This window comes from Procambarus clarkii, chromosome 32, assembly GCF_040958095.1.
Source record: "Procambarus clarkii isolate CNS0578487 chromosome 32, FALCON_Pclarkii_2.0, whole genome shotgun sequence".
In the NCBI taxonomy this organism is placed as follows: domain Eukaryota; kingdom Metazoa; phylum Arthropoda; class Malacostraca; order Decapoda; family Cambaridae; genus Procambarus; species Procambarus clarkii.
The window spans coordinates 31,495,824-31,513,395 of NC_091181.1; the positions used below are offsets into that span (position 1 = coordinate 31,495,824).

At 38.1% G+C, this 17,572-nt stretch overlaps 1 protein-coding gene across 2 annotated transcripts; it reads left to right on the plus strand.

Moving 5' to 3' along the window:
* The first annotated feature begins 4,584 nt into the window (after positions 1 to 4,584).
* Positions 4,585 to 17,347, plus strand: LOC123759357 (SPRY domain-containing SOCS box protein 3). Of its 2 annotated transcripts, none has more exons than XM_045744300.2 (7): positions 4,585 to 4,829; positions 6,176 to 6,294; positions 7,914 to 8,019; positions 8,853 to 8,952; positions 9,760 to 9,888; positions 11,214 to 11,451; positions 13,639 to 17,347. In XM_045744300.2, exons 2-7 carry the CDS (start codon positions 6,191 to 6,193, stop codon positions 14,006 to 14,008), a joined length of 1,047 nt encoding a protein of 348 aa, XP_045600256.1. In that variant the 5' UTR covers positions 4,585 to 4,829; positions 6,176 to 6,190; the 3' UTR covers positions 14,009 to 17,347. The 2 variants fall into 2 exon arrangements, with proteins under 2 accessions (XP_045600256.1, XP_069191231.1); XM_069335130.1 differs by lacking the exon at positions 4,585 to 4,829 and adding an exon at positions 4,889 to 5,200.
* Positions 17,348 to 17,572: the final 225 nt, after the last annotated feature.

The following is a 17,572-nucleotide window of genomic DNA, read 5'->3' on the forward strand; positions in this document are numbered from 1 at the left end:
ATATTACGAGAGCAGTATTTACGGGCTATTCATGCCCGTGCCACCTCTTGGCTGGCTTAATCTTCATCAATCGAGAGCAGTACGTCCTAACCAGACGTTATATGATGATATCCTGAACAGTTGATAAATAAAAGTAATTGCGGAACTCCAGTTATCTAATACTTATCATAAATGGTATAAAACCTTATCATAAGCCAAGGGATTTGTAGATCAGTGTTTAAAGGGAATTCGGAAGTAATAATAACACAGCTTATGCCATCTGTCGGCAGACGAGAACACTATCAACTGGCAGGTTAATAATGGCCATAAGATACAGCTTACGCCATCTGTTGACATCAAATTACACTTATAACAAATTACCCCACAAAATACCACTAACGCCATCTAGTTTTTTTCCAACGCACTATAAAAAGCCAAACAGCAACCCATAAGGCGGGTTGTTGTGCTCGGGTAGGAGGTTCCAAGCTCCGCCCACAGATGGTATGGGGTGCATAATAAATGGCATATCATTATGATATTCTTTGTTGACATTCACACAACAGCCAATCACAGGAAGGGATCAGCTAAAGGCTCCATCCACTTAATAAATCATCTTTATTCAGCACACCATCCTTGCTTATGACATTCTGCTTCAACTTTAATCTACCTAAAAAGTGAAATGTTAAGTATTTAAAAGCATTAATAAAGTGATAATTAAATACTGCAGGATGACGAGTGTTACAGAAACATGGGCTGGCTATCTAGCTTGTGACGTCATCAGTGGGTGTTGCCTCACACAAATAATATCGGCGATACAATGCCTCCGCCCTCTTATTGGTCTACATTATTCAGTTAGATGGAAATTTCTGTTTTGTATAAAACAGAAATTGTTGTTCTTTTGTACAACAACAAGATTATTGAGCAAAAGGACGTATTTCTTATTTTGCATTTTATTCATATAAGCGTTGGCATTCCCCGCAACAGCCAATCACAGGAAGGTATTTGCTGGAAACTCTGCCTTCAACAAAGTTGATTCATAATAAACTTTAACAATAAATTCGTTTAATAAACGAGTATTTAGGGTCAAGCTACAGATGAACATTATAGGATAACGGTGTTTTAGCTTGCAGCTTCGTTAGACAGAATCCCTGGTCTTAATTTTAAAAATAAAGAACTAGAAAGCGTATTTTGTTGCTAACTTTTCTAGAAATAAATCCCAGTCTCATATTTGCGAACATTTATGCATTGATTTGTTGGCTTAATTTCTTATCATAATCCCTTTTGCAATCTCAACACCATCTGGCTCGTATCTTGTAACTATCTTCGTTACTTAGCCTCAAAACCTTACATTTGTCTTACATATCCTCAACAATAGATAAAAAAAAGTAATTGCAGAATTCTAGTTACCTAATACATGGTTTCATGGTATAAAACCTTATTATAAGCTACCAGACGTATTTAAAGTATTTAAAGTAATAATAATACATTGTTGTGCTCGGGTAAGAGATCTCAAGCTTCGCCCACAAGATGGTATGGGGTGCATAATAAATAAAATGATGGCATATCATTGGTTGAAACTCTTTGTTGACATTCACACAACAGCCAATCACAGGAAGGGATCAGCTATAGGTGCCATCCACTTAGTAAATCATCTTAGTTCAGCCCACCAGTCCTGCTTATGGAATTCTGCTTTAACTTTACCCAAAAAAGTGAAGTGTTAATTATTTAAAGTGTTAATAAAGTGATAATTAAATATTACAGGATATAACAGATGTTATATAAAAATGGGCTGGCTACCTAACTCGTGACGTCATTATTGGGGGTTGCCTTGACACAGATAATGATACACTGCTCTGCCCTCTTATTCGAGTAAATTATTCAGTTAGATGGAGATTTCTGTCAGGTGCAAAACAGAAATTGTTGTTCTTTTTCACAACAACCTTGTTGTTGTGCACAAGGACCTATTTCTTAGTTTAAATTTTATTCATAAAAGAGTGTTGGTATTCCCCGCAACAGCCAATCACAGGAAGGTATCTCTGGAAGCTCGGCCTCCTTATGGACTCAGCACATCGCTCTAGCTCATGGCTCTCTGTTTCATCTCTTGTATATACAAACTATGACTTTTTCGATTACTGTTATAATTGATAATATGAGATATAAAGGTTTTTACACAAAATGGCTAAATTCTGCCATTAAATGGACTTTGTCTGGTATACATACAAACATACACCAATTTATTACCATTCATCCATTATTAATTTCAAATGTAATGTATACTGTCTAGTTTTTTCCTCTCGCCATTACTTGGTGCAATATTTGAAAGTTGTCTATTTATTTATCGATCTATCTATTATCTCGTATTTATATTTACAAGTTTCTGTGCTTGGAAGAAAACTCTGCATTGAATTGGGACTAATTTATTAAATAATATTATTTAGTATTAATTAATATTTACAATTATTTATAGCTTAGTTACTTTCATGTAACTCGCAATCGTACATTCTTCCCGATGATTGACTAACACATTTGTCAATCACACTACACACATTTGTGAAATGTGAATTTAATCCTTAAGTAAACAATAATCATAGTCTTAGTTAATTATGGGTTAAATGAGTCACAGAAGTTAACTAAGCTATGTATACTAAGGCTACTACCAGAAGTGGAATGGTTGCTAAGTGAATGCCAGAGGGAGGAGTTTATTGGAGCGTAAGTGGAAGATTTTTTTGGGGGAAATTGAAATTGAAATTGAAATAAGTTTATTGAGGTAAAATACACACAAAGGGATGAGGTAGCTCAAGCTATTCTCACCCCTTTCAGTACATCGTGTTAATACATACATAGACACACATCACAAACAATAAACATATTACCAAACATTCTGAGAGATAAACATATACATTTCCTCCTTCACAAGTAGTATGGTATTTTTTTTGGAGTGAATGTGATCTTTGTGGTCGTGAAAGGACTCTGCGTGCTGTGCTCGCATTTAGATCGTCAGTCTGTGGCTGCTATCGCGGGGTGCTTAATTGTTTGTGTTGCATCTAATCCTAAATAATCATGATTGAGTTTCTTAACATTAATAGCCCAAATTAGCACATTTTGCTTTTAAATTAGCCCAAAAAGTAGCAAGTAGCGAAATAAAAAATTTGGGAGCGCGGGGCTATCAAAAGTAGCCCGATTCGTTATTTGTAGCCCAATCTGGCAACACTGTATCCAACATGAACCCGAGTCCTGGCTTTGTTGCTGTTGACTCTCTCCTTTCACCTGACATAAGTCTACCCTTTCTTTCTCCTCTAATTCTTACCTATACCATTCGTCTTTCACCCCATTATTACACCCATTCCACTCGTACCTTTCTTCCCGTTCTAAGATTTCGCCTGGATACCTTTCTTCCTACTCCTACCTTCTTCTCTTACCTGCTCCTCGCCTTACTTAATGCCCGTGCCTTCCTTTACGGGTTCACCATAGCCCGTGCTACATGAACATTTTAGTTCTGAGTAGCTAAATCTAAAACAAAAAAACCTCTCTCCCACATGGGCTAGTCATGCCCGTGCCATCCCTTGGGTGGCTCTTGCTCCCATCACAATCGACTTGATGCCATGAAACCATGCTTGATGTTTCGGTCCAAGACGGGCCGAAACGTCGTAGTCTCTTCATCTCCAAGTGTGGTTTGGTCATCAAAATTGGCACTTTTTTTTCAAGATGGCGGCCGAAGCTAACTTCTTCTAGGAAGAAGGAAGAATTCCTAGTGGAATACTTCTAAAGTATTCCACTAGGAATACTTAGCGTTGAATACTCATATAATAAAGAGATTAACACAGTTTCCAATTTTCTTGGAATTTCTAGAACAAACCAGTGAATCTGTTCACTGGTACAATGCGGTTGCAGCTAGCATCTCATCCTGTTCAAAAGTAAAACCAAAAAGTACCTAATTTCATCCTCATAGTTTCCTTCCTTGTGTTTCAAACTCACCCTGTATCTTGTACTACCCACTTCCCAATATTAGTACTTAAGACATATATCTTTACGTGTAATCACTTGTCAACTTATGTTGTAGATATTTGTTGATATAAAAACCTTGCTACACTGTACCCTTTCATCTTACCTGATATGTTAGATTAATTAAGGACCTGCCCGAGACGCTATGCTTGTTAGTGGCTTTGCATGAATGTAAAAATACAGTACCAATCTTATGTAATCTCGCAACCCATTGTACCTTCTTATAATGAAATTAATATTATTACTATGCGTGCAAGTTAGTGAGTGTATAAGAACTCTTTTAAGCTCGTTTTCTGTTTGCTAAAACCGTACATATTGTTATGCTAGGATGTATTAGCTTAGGTTAGGCTGTATTGGGGATCTATTGAATTGAAATTAAAATTTAAATAAGTTTATTGAGGTAAAATACATACAAGGGATGAGGTAGCTCAAGCTATTCTCACCCCGTTCAGTACATCGTGTTAATACATACATATACACACATCACAAACAATAAACATATTACCAAACATTCTGAGAGATAAACATATACATTTTCTTTCAATTGAATTAGATTTGGGTTAGTTAGGGCTCAAAATTGTGTTGGTGGAATCGTCTTGTGTACAAAGTGGCTTATACCCCAAAACCCCTACGGTGCCAGCTGGGACATTCTCTTACACTTATTATTACGCTTTACACACACCGACAACTCTACACATGTTGCCCAAATAGAGATATACACACACACGTGTATAATATGTTATGTTTCATGCTCGTTAATGGCATTTACCAACGAATATTTGTTTACACTTTTCCTGGAGTGTTGTTGTTGTTGTGGCGACGCCAGCTGGAGCCTCGAGCCTCCCCGGGTGAGCTGTCACACCTCACTGTAACCACCCCAGGTGTAGTTACCCAGGTGTAGTTACAGCATGTAGTCACCCAGGTGTAGTTACAGCATGTAGTCACCCAGGTGTAGTTACAGCATGTAGTCACCCAGGTGTAGTTACAGCATGTAGTCACCCAGGTGTAGTTACAGCATGTAGTCACCCAGGTGTAGTTACAGCATGTAGTCACCCAGGTGTAGTTACAGCATGTAGTCACCCAGGTGTAGTTACAGCATGTAGTCACCCAGGTGTAGTTACAGCATGTAGTCACCCAGGTGTAGTTACAGCATGTAGTCACCCAGGTGTAGTTACAGCATGTAGTCACCCAGGTGTAGTTACAGCATGTAGTCACCCAGGTGTAGTTACAGCATGTTAGCTTGTGGAATTGCACAGTAATTCGACGTTGGGGGGGGGGAAGGACCTCGATATAATCCTAACATATATATATACACAGGCTATATGTCCCCCTGATTCGATGATTTATTATACACTGTTGGGGACAGGAAGGCTTAAATCAAGGTCTTTCCCAGGTGGAACTACTGACCCTTCCCAGGATGCAACCCCCAAGACAATTGCTTAACTCCTGGGTACCTATTTACTGCTAGGTGAACAGAGGCATCAGGTGAAAAGAAACATACCCAACTGTCTTTGCCCTGGCAGGGGACTGAACCCAGGTCCTTCAGTTTTGAGTTAACGATATAAACCACTATGCAAATACAGTATCTATAAATCGCTATATATTAATACCCAAATTTTTGTGATTTTGAATTAAGATAAACTATATAATTTTATAATGAAATTAGATGAAACTAAGTGGCAGGTGATGCCATAGGAAGTCGATGATCCAGGTGACAATGTTGTGGAGCGACTTATCCAAGATGTATTGTTGCCTAGAGGTTATGTTTGGTTAGGTTTGGTTTTTTCAAAGGCCAATAGGTGGCCTTTGTTGTACAGTACTTGTACGCTGGAGTGGCGTGAGGTGTTGACTATGTTGCAGGTGTTTCTGGGGTCTGTCTTTTGTGCCTCTCATTGACTGCTTGTTTGCTCCTGCTCCTGTTTGAGACGTGGGTCTCGTGCAGCCCCAGGCCCAAGTTCCTCTGTTATCGGTGGGTTGCAAGGCTTCAGTCTCTCGTAAACCTAGCAGTGGTTTGTTTTGACTCGCGGACTTATTGTAATGAATTGACAATCTGGATTTCAGATTGATCCTTTATATCAAAGTCTAAATTTTTGAAGGTGTATGTATGTACTATGTACTGTATTACAGTACAGTACAGTACTGTTTGGAAATACTGTACAATATAAAAATATAATAATATATTTTTTTTTTTTAGCAAATATCATAGAAAATGGAAGAAATACTGGCTTGGAAATGGGACCCATCACCTTCATATGACTATCTCAACTTTATACGTATAGACAGCTTCCAGGAGATATTAGCATTTGCTTTAAGGTAAGTTCATGCAGTGATGCAGTTTCATAAATTAAAAAGAAAGGTAACAAAAATTTTGTAGTTATGGAGTCCATACTTAGAAAACTATTTGACAGTATTATTCAATTTAAAAACATCAACTCTGGTGTTGTTTGTGTATCAGTACTTCTTTTTTACAAATTAAATTATTTTTCTAGAGGCTATATTGCTATATATTATTTTTCTTGATGGATCCCCGAAGCTATATTGATTAGATAGTTTCCCACTACCGAGTCATATCAGTCATAGGTGTCCTGTTTAGGCACCTAGGGACCAGAGCCGGAATTTGGCCTCCTCATAGAGGCACAGAGAGCTGGGGTTTATTACAATCATCCACACTGGGAAAGCATCCAGAAAGTAAGTGAAGCAATACAGATAACTGCAAGGTTCACAGAAAATGAAGGCAAATAACAAATAGGCAAAGAACTCTGTAAAGGATTTGTTTAAAACAAATGTTCACTCAAAACTAGCTCAAACCCTCTAGTACAACTGGCTGCCTATAAGTGACTCTAGGTCAATCCATAGGTAATAGACTATGAACCAATAGACCTGATAGGTGGGGAGAGGGAGTCAGGGTTGTACCAGAAAAGAGGAGTTTCATGCAGTCCCCGTGGCACAGTGGTAAGATACTTGCCCCGTGCTTCACGAACAATTTGGCCTGGGCTCATATACTAGCTGGGGAGGATTGACTGGGCGCCAATCCTTAACTGTACGCCTCTGTTCACCCAGCAGTTAATGGATACCTGGTTGTCAAAAGATTTGGTGGGTTGTATTCCAGGGAAAATTAGGAGTAAGGACCTGCTCGAAATGCTATGCGTGCTAGTGGCTGTACAAGAATGTAAAAACTTTTGTATACTGTATATAAATAAAATAAAAAAATATAAAATTACATTCAAGTCAGGTTTTCTGGGAGGAAGCCCCCTTGGTGGCTTCCTGAAGCTTCCTTATTGCACGGTTGGATAACATAGTTGGCTCGAGAATAAGTCACAGGCTGGCTAGCTTAAACCCTTCAACTGTGCATCACATCCAGGGATGTTACCACCATTAATTTTCCACCTGTGTGTCACATCCAGGGATGTATTAAAGTACTGTACTGCATACAATTTAAAACTGCCACATGTACACAGGGCTCACACCTTCTTCCTCAGGCCTCTAGTACTTAGACGCTCTTTTAGAAAAAAGAAAAGAAATCATGATCATCCCTCCTAAGTGTGATAATGCAGTACTGGACTTGCCTGAATTTACCTGAGAGCCACTAACACTCTAGTGGCCTTGATGAGGACAGGAAGCCAGTAGCTTGTCAAAGGTCCCCCCATTTGTCCTGTTTTTTCAAGCTGGATTTTAACCATTAAGCAGCTGTCATTGTCATATGTTGATTCATGGGGTAATGTGGTTATCGTCATAACAGTTTAAACCATTATTGTCAGGTTTTACACGTAAGGTGCAAATAAGGATATAATAGGTCTATGTGGATGTAATAGAGCTTACCTTGACCCTTGAATAAAATCCTGCATTCATTAGTTACTAATCCTCTGTATTTCTATAAATAAATAATAGATAAAAAATGCATTATTAAAATTTTGATGCATAATTACTTTCAGAAGTGATCAGCACTCTATGGTAGTTGTGAAGGGAAATGAACCACTGGCACACAATTTGTATCACTGCTGGACCATCTTCATACAGAATATATGGAATGCTGAAGTGGTAAGCTAAACTATATTGTATTTGCATACAATTTTTGTTTAGCCTATGATTTTGTGAGGGGGAATAAATGAATGAAAACAAAATAGAATGAAAGTGGTGAAAGTTTTTACAGAGTGAATTAGTTTACGTGCTTGATTTATGTGGGTGGGGCATAAATTTGCATTTTTGTCATCATGCCATACTATAAGTAAGGCAAATACCTGTAGTTATTTTAGTTTCCGGTAATCTAATTGTTTTTCTTTAACTTTTACTGTATAAGAAGAAATTATTTTCAAGTGTTATTCTTTTGTTAGGTTACTGATTGCAAAAGCACATTTCATCTCCCAACACCTATATCATTGTAACTATATCCATACCATCTGGGGCTTCAACCACTGGCCCTCAACTGCTGTTTCTCTGCAGAATGTACCTCATTGTAACCTGGGCTACCCCTCTGGGCACTAGGGACTAACTCGCTCACTGGTCCTCCTGCATAATGTCACTTCCCACTTAAAAGATACTTAACCTCCCTTACTTCTGGGCTTACTCTTTGATCAAACTGCTATAGTGTGTAACTCCTGGTGTCTGCATGACAGCTAATGAATCACACAAGGGATCTGTCAAGTTCATACTCAATAAACTTAGTATACTCAATGCTTCCCCGAGATACCGCCACAATGGATCATCTCTGCTGGCTCCTACAAAGTTAATATGGGGCAGTGTATATATGAAAGGACAGAAATAATACTTAAGGGGAGAGAATGCATCTGACACCTTGCTAGTCAGTGAAAAGTTCTGTATTGGAGATAAAAGATCCATTGTATAGCTGTTCACTCTTGAATCTCTCTTCACAGATGGTGGGAGTGGCAACAGAAAGTGCAGATTTTACAGATAACTGGAACCAAAGGTGCCGCATAGGAAAGGACGAACATTCTTGGGCTCTTTCTTCTGGAGGTAAGAGTGAAATACTGTATATGCTAAACATTTTTGTTTAATTCATTTCACACTCAGAACACCTTTGTGTGCAATTTAGTGCTGTACAAAACTTAATGCTTATTGTTACCTTTCCTATAATACAGTAATTATTAAAATAAAGATGCTTTGAATTTCCTTTTATCTGTGAATATGAAAAGTTTAAGTGTCACTAAAAAGGGAGGTGGACACAGCCATATTTTGTGGTCGTGGTGATTAGAACAGCAGCAGAATGAAAACGCTAGGCTGCTTAATAACTGCTGATCAACTGCTCGATCGTCATGCAGTTGACGAGCTGTGTAGATGAACGAGCAAATAATGGCGACAGAACCTCCTTTCCCCTTCCAACTCCGAGTCAGAGAGAAAACTCTCATATATTATTTAATCATTGAAAGTTTAACGCTTTATTTATTCGTAAATTTGAATTAATAATGTTAATTCAATTAGTTCTTTTAAATATTAGTTTCTTATACAGTAGTTATATAATTTATAAGACATGATAGGAAACAACTTTAATGTCACGATTGTTTACTGTAGTACATGACGTAACAGTCAGGGAGCATCGGGTAGGAACATGGAATGGCTTCGTTCTGATTAATTATGCTCTTATGAATTATGTATTAATTTGCTACGTAATGTAATTAATCTTAAACAGAAAGTGACTCAAAGATTTAATTCAATATTTTACAATTAAATGTTATGGTAGTAAATATTTCCCATAACTTCTTGACTTGATGCACTTGCTTTTGCTCTGACCCATCTCACATGTTTACATTTTATCTCTACCAGGTTCTCTGTGCCACAACAATATTGCAATTGTTCATGAAGATTACCGGTTCTTCCCTGGAGATTTTGTAACAGTCTACCTTGATCTCATCCAGGCTACTCTTATGTTTGCTCTCAATAACAAAATTATTGGTATGTAAGATTTGCATAATGCTAATTATATACTGTATATACTGTACAGGTGATTTTATATACACTTGAGTCCATGGTGTTTGCAAAAATGCAGTTTTGGCTGTGGTCTTCTCCAACATGTCCTGGGCTGATATTTGGGCTCGAGGGTTTTCACATTCTAACAGAGTTCATGCTGCCTGGTATTTAGTTACTGTTCCTAGTCCCAGTTCTTATATTGCTTTAGGCCATGTCTCTCGGCCTGGTTTCTCTTTTTTTCCTAGTGCCTGCTACCTCTTCTCCTGCCTATTAAGTCCCATTCTTTTTCTCTGTGGTTAGTTAGGATCAGGGAGTCACTGGGGGGCTTCCCCAGAAACCATTCGTTGAACATAATGAAATGCCTCTTTCTGGTAGAGCCTCGATTCCCTCCCTCACTTCCAGGTTTGTCGGTAAATTGCTCATCAGTTCTAGGGAAGGTGGCTGCTGGGAGGAACCTTGACTGTATAGTGGTGGCAACTGGTACAAACAAGTTTTGAGCTACTGTAGTTTGAGTGAATCCCTTGTTCTGTGTGAATCATTTGTGGAGTTGTTAGGTGGTTTTCAAGGCTTTGTTTCCTGTGAGCCCTCCAGTTGTCTGTAGCTTTGTTGACTTTCTGCATGCTTTCCCAGTGGGGTGATTAATTGTCACTCACTCCCTGCACCTCTGTGAGAGAGAGTCAGGGTCTGGTTCTGGTCCCCAGGAGGCCAAACAACTTCTATGACTCGTGTGGCCTTATAGCATGGAGTAATCTCCAAGATGGCTTCAGGGAGCCACCACTACTCTATCAGAAACAGGCTTTTCATTGCATTCAATGCTGGGTTTACTTCGCATAGAATTTCCTTCTCTCTCCACCACTTTAAGTACTTTTGTCCACATTTATTCTTTAGCAGTTTCTTTTTATAACCCTCAATACAATTTTAAACTAATCTTCATATCTTTCATTTACTTTCTGGTATAAGTAAATGTTCTTTACTTAAGAACAGTTCTTTCTGCTAAAAGAACTGTATCATCTGCAAACAAATTTGACATTCTCAGTTACTCATATTAGGCCTCTACATTATTACACTAACTTTTACTCATTTCACTACCTGAACTAATTATATTATGTACTCATTACAACACTTAAAAATCATTGCATCTCTTTACTAAATACACCACTATATTCAGATCCTTAAATATTCTGGCCCTGGGATACCTGTTTCAATCATCCTTGAGCAATCAAAACTTATCTCATTCTTTTATCTTCGTGAAATAAACCTGTTACGCAATAATCCATCTATGTACTCTTAAACACTGTTGTATTTTTCAGGTTTGCAGTATAATAATCTACCACATAATATTAAGCTTTACCCTGTTGTGGGTGTGGCTCGGCGCTGCGAACTGAGGCTAGTTTCAGCTCACGTGTCTCAGCCCTCACTTCACTTGATGTCTCTGGTGTCACATATAATTGCACGGTGCAAAGCCCGGTCACCACAGTTAAAAAGTAAAATGATCAAGATGCCCGAAGGTTCATCTTTCATGTGGCATGGTGCTGTATCAATAGATAAGTAAGTATATTCCGAATTATAATATGTAGTTATTAATTTACAGTTTTAATTTTAATACAGTTTTCATATTAAGTAAATATGATTATTCTGTAATGTTGTTTTTGTTTTATTGATAGTTTTCTGGAGGAATGCCCTCAGTAGCTCCTCAAAGCTTAGTACAGGTCAAGTGATGCCTTATGGAAATGCACTAGGCCTCGGATCCATTCTTTCCAACCAGGAGTCAGGACCAGAATCTGGTTCCCTCAATGAGCTAAGGGAAGCTTAGGATCAGAGATCTAACTAATACCAAGAAAAACCCAATAGAAATCATATGCTCAACAAAACAATTGTACAATTGTGTAATAACAGTTGTACTGTTATTACACTATATACACACCTGTACATAGAGTAATAACGGTTTTTCTGTCACCTACTCAGTTCTCGATTGCCCCTTCAGTCCGTGATGCTTTTTTAACAGCTTTAGTGGCTCTCACTTCCAGTTGTGCAATTGTGAAGCATCATGCTCTTCCCAAAAAGTGCGGATTTTGTTCTTTTGGCCCTGGTGGGTGATTTCTTTGTTTGGAAGAATTCTTTGGTTATTGATTCTTGGTTTGTTTGGCTGGGGTGCATAATTTGTTGTGTCCAATTGTAGCTATTTGTTGCTACCTATGTATGATGTGGGCCATCTTGGGATAAATGCCATTTGTTGATCTGGTCTTTGGTACCCTATTCCAAGGTGCATTTGTCTCTGATTATATGCAATGTCATTAAATCTAGCCGGCCTGTTTTCTACCCTCGGGCCCATGATCTTCTGAAGTGTGTAGTCTAGACCATTATTTTCTAATATATCTTGACTATTATCTGGGCTCGGGAGTTTTGGAGATCTAACAGGATCCTGGCAGCTCGTTACCTGGTCAGTGTGCCTGGTCTAGGTTGAGCTTGTGTTACTCTGTGTAGGGTTTCCCATCTTGGTCTCTTCCCTTTGGGGGTTTGATTTTTGCTCTCTTTCCTTGGCGAGTCTCATTTTTCTTTTATCTGTTGTTAGTTAGCTACAGTGAGCCACTATTTGACTCCTCTAGAAAACCAGCATTAAATGTAAAGTAACACCTCTTTCCGTCAAGGTTGTTTCTTGGTGGCTTCTTCGAATCTCCATTCCTACCAGGTCCGGTCCATCAGTTGGTTTTTCTTAGACTCTGGACTGATGATTGTTGACTTGAGAAGCCTGCAGCTCCTGTGCTGCTGCCACCTGGTGGTGGTCAACTGTTATTAGGGTGATTTGTATGATTGAGCAATGGATAAATTGTTAGCCATGTCATTTGCTGCCATTTTTGTTTGTTCTCTGTGAACTTGCAATTATCTGTTTTGCTTTGCTGCCTTTATGGAGGTTTGTTTCTTTTGTGAGGGGTAATCATGAATCCCCTGATTCATGTGCCTCTGTTGAGGTGAAGCAAGGTTTGGCCTCTGGTCTCCAGCAGGCTATTAAGGATTTACAAGGGCTGATGTGACGTACAAGTTTGGAGCTATTTCATTGCAGCTAGCTACAGGGATCCACCAAGGCCCCACCCAGAAAGAAGCTTTTCATTACATTCAGTACTGGTTTTAGATTTTCCATTTCTCTTTCTGCTGCAATGATATCAGGTGTCTACCTTTCAAATTTTTTCATCTCTTCAGTGACCGTCTTCATGTGTCAGTGCCTGTGGTGTTGCCTTTTCTTTCCTAGCTCTTTCTAGAGTGCCATTTGATGCCCAATATTGTTACTTTGCATCACTCAACCTTGGCAGAGCCTCTCTCATTAGGATTTGGGGTAGTTGTCTTCTCACCACCCTTCCTTTCTCTTCCTACACTTTTAATTTCTGGTGGGATTTTTCTTGGTTTTGAAGTAGATCTTTAATCCCCAGCTCCCTTCACCTTGTTGATGGAACCAGAATCTGGTGCTAAAAGTGTCTCAGAAGCCTCATGTATTTCCTAAAACCACTGAGGTCCCTACCAGAGAGGGCATTTCATTACATTCAATGCTGAATTTTATGGAATCATACTGTGTAGAATATACTGTTCAGTACTTTGTGAATATCCATTTCAAGGAATCTGCACATATGTACCAGATTATAATTTGTTCTTACTGAATCAAGTTAATTTACGTGTAAATCAGGGAAGTGTAGGATTTTTATAAGGTACAGTATTGTAATTGCATATTTCTCTCCCATTCAGGTCACAGCTTCCACCCGGACTTAAAAAAGATTGCATTATGCGCTACCCATGGTTCTCTACTGATCACAGAATAAAACCCCTTACTCGTATTCAGTCACAACAGAGACGACGTAGGAATAAACACCAGATGCCAAAAGTCATTCGATTAGCAGACCCTTTTGAAGTACCTAAACTGGTGACACCACAAAATAAATCATCTAAACGTGCAATTCGAAGTCGAAAGTGCCAATGTGGTAATAGTGACAAGGATAGAAGTTGTTCCCACGAAAAGGTACTGCGATTTTTCAGAAAGAGAGACATATGTTATTTAAGCAGTAGTGACGATGAAATATTTCCTGAAATTGCTAAAAGGAAGAAGCAACACAGATGACACGTGGACTTCACATCGTGGTTTGCGTATTCCTCTCGTCATTTCTTGCGTTGTTGCTCATAAAAAAAACCTTTTATGCTGATCCTAATATTTATTTGTATTTTTTTATTTTATTTTTAAAAGATACTTACTGAAAGTTAATAAGTATCAAGACAAATACAAATTTCAAATGTGTACCAGGCCAGTTCATAATACTCTAATTTTACGCTGATTTATGCACATGTTATGTTGATAAAGTTATAGTGATTGTGTTTTTTTAATATTCTTTTAGCATATCTTTCATAATATAAAATGTCTGATAATTTTTAACAAGGTATCAATTTAGTAACGTTAAGGTCTTCTAGACATAATAACATAGGATAAAACCCATACTTGTGTATTTGTGAAATTTATGTCAAGAATTTCAACGTCTAATCAACGTTGGACGTTGAGATTTAAGTCTCATCCTAATCACACACTCAGACCTTGATAAAGCACTCAGTAGAGTGCGAAAGACTTGGTGTAAATTCCTTACATATATTTCACAAATACAAAAGTGTTGGTTTTTAGCCTAAGGTATCTATTATTATTTCTGAAGAGGCCAAACAGTGGCTTATTGTAGTTAGCACTAAGATACTGTAGCTCCATACACATGAGTCACATCAACCTTAGTAATTTTTAATAGCCTTCTGGAGACCAAAGTCAGAACCTGGTCCACTCAGAAAGGCACAGGGAGCAGGGGATTGTTATTACCACCTTCACCAAGGAAACATTCAGAAAGTAAGATAAGCAAAACAGACAATTGCATGAATAAATCCACAAGGAACATGATGTCCAGGATGATCCCAGATGCGCCTTAATTGACTGAACCACGACACAGAAAAGAATTGCAACCAGGATTGCTACTACTCTCACACGGATCCCGCAGTCTCTCCGAGACACAAACTAGGGTTTTACACAATTCCTCATTTATTCGGGCTCCAAGTGTGAGAGCAGCAGCAATCCCGGTTGCAATTCTTTTCTATGTCGTGGCTCAGTCGATTAAGGCGTGTCTGGGATCATCCTGGAAGTAAGTTCGAACCCTCATCATGGTCCTTGTAAATTTATTCATTTGATATATCACACAATTGTGATTTCTGTGTGTATAGACAATTGCATGGGTCTTAAAAAACAAGAAGTGAAGTAGCAAATGACTGCAAACAAAATTCACAGAACATATAAGCAAAATAGAGAATAGCTTTAATAAGCTGGCAAACCCAGTCCTAGATATTGTCTAGTATTGGCAGTAGGCAGAAGACTTCAACCTGCCCAGTCTAAGATGAAGAATAGTAAAAAATAATATTATACCTGGAAGTTAATCTGGAAACAACCAACCACAGGTCAGAGAAGTACCTGTACTTAGATTCTGTGACAAATTTTCACTCAGCCTGCAGATAACAAAGGCAACTAGGGCCAAAAATATTCTCGATCTGATCTTCACAAACAATGAAGAAATAATCGGGAACATTACAATCTCAGATACCACATACTCAGATCTCAAGTTCATTAAAGTGCAAACTAACATCAATACCAGTACTCATAATAGGTCTAACAAAAAATTATCAAGTGAAAGGGGTTATTCAAAAAATTCAATTTTAATAAAAGGATTAACTGTGAATAAATAAATATATATATGGAATTTAAAAACATTCAATGGGAAACTGTTCTAAGTAATAAAAATCCCAAGCAAGGAATAGAACAACTGACTGCCGAGGCACTTACAATCTGTCTGAAACATGTTCCTGCCAGGAAGAGGACCAGCTTAGAAAGAAAACAGTTGGTACTGTAGAAGACTAAAATAATAGAAATGCTTTAGCAGACAACTATGCCTACAAAGAAAGAATAATTTAAACAGGGAAATTGAAGAAATAGAACAGAGACTAAGGTAGTCATATCATATTGAAGAAATACAATTAGAACAAAGTCATACAAGAGATAATGATAAATCCAAAATATTTCTTCTCATATGCAAAATCAAAATCAGAAACCACCTCCAGTATTGGACCTACAGTATTACTCAAAAGTATGCAGCGCACTGCAAAGGGCACCACATACTTATGGTGAAGAGAGAATGATGGTCTTGTGTGTGAAAGATTTTAGATAGAAATATGCGACGGATACACAATGTCACAGCATCCGTTAGCTGTCTGTAGCAACCCACAGGCCAGGTGCCAGTCAGCCCCAGGCTGTCGGGGTGATCAGTGATGTGCAGCACATTGCTCTTTGACCGTGGCTTGTCTACGCACTTATTAGTGGTGCTTGTGGCATTACATTGTCATTATGACACCCAACAAGGAACTAAGCAAAGAAACCATTGTTCAGATCATTACTTTAAAAGAGCCAGGTCAAATAAACTTAGGTTTGGTCATCCCAGAAGATGTCTTCAAAGTCTGTGAACTTTTCTAAAACATTCATTGGAGAGTAACTGAGAAAGAATTATTGTAGCTGCACTCAGTTTTTCCACTGACAATTTTCCTCTTCATAATATTGTGCCTCACTTTAAACCTTGTAATTCAACCATCACTTGCCTGGAACTCCTGATGACTGCAAACCTGCTTGCAGCATTTCTATTTTTGGTATACAGTATTTGGTATCTAGCATACCAAACTCGGTAGCAAAAACAGACACTTGGGCAACACCTTCATATTTTGCAGAGTTCTTTTTTCATCTCTATCGTTCTAACTAATTTTCTTTTCATTTGGCTTTTATCACTAACTTTCATAGGTGCAGTGTTGACTTATTTGTGCTAAGAATATAACAAAATATCAAAGGAAACATGAAAAAGTTTACAGAAAAGTTTAGTGGGATTGTGCACTGAATGACAGCTACTGGGAAACTAACTCGTCCTTTACAAGTATTTTCACTCGAGTGCCAAGCAAAGGCCGACTACTGAGCACGAACATAGCATTCTAGTTTCAAAATGTTAGAGTTAGGAGCCGTTCGAGTACCGAGGTTTTTCTGTACTTTATCATTGTCCCATATATAAACCTGCAGGGTATGTCTAGTCATGGTACATAGAGGACCTCCTCTTTACCAGTACAGTACTAGTTATGAATTGCTGCCATTTTCTTGGCATCTAATTCAAAGAAACTAAATACTTATAGAGTTAACCATAACTAAATACGAGTGTTTTGGTAGTCCTCATTTTAATAATTTTTTTTAACATGTGTTATATACAGTATATCAAGAGATATTTAAGTTTACATACATACTCTTTGCCATAGTTGAAATATTTTCCTAAATTATTTTTTTGGGGGTTTATGATCTAATATTTTGTGCCCATTTGTAAGATTTGTGAGCTATTAAATTTATTTTAATTAATAGTGTGTTTATATATCAACTCGATATTCCTTGTTGTTTACATCTTGTAGTTATAAAGGCTGTTTAAGGGGTTCATTTTTTCTTGATCTTTTCTGGGTGGAGCCCCTTGGTGGCTCACTGAAGCTACCTTGCTGAGATGGCTCACATGACTGTCACATCATTCACAAGAGTCCTGTTTGGCCTACCAGAGAACAGAGCCAGAACTTGGCCCCCCCCTCACAGAGG

Bases quoted from the DNA above. Each gene is read 5' to 3' on its own strand.
- LOC123759357 (XM_045744300.2), top strand. From the start codon at position 6,191: ATGGAAGAAATACTGGCTTGGAAATGGGACCCATCACCTTCATATGAC. The intron at 8,020-8,852 runs GTAAGCTAAACT...CTCTCTTCACAG, and splicing joins ATATATGGAATGCTGAAGTG to ATGGTGGGAGTGGCAACAGA. The intron at 11,452-13,638 runs GTAAGTATATTC...TCTCCCATTCAG, and splicing joins GGTGCTGTATCAATAGATAA to GTCACAGCTTCCACCCGGAC.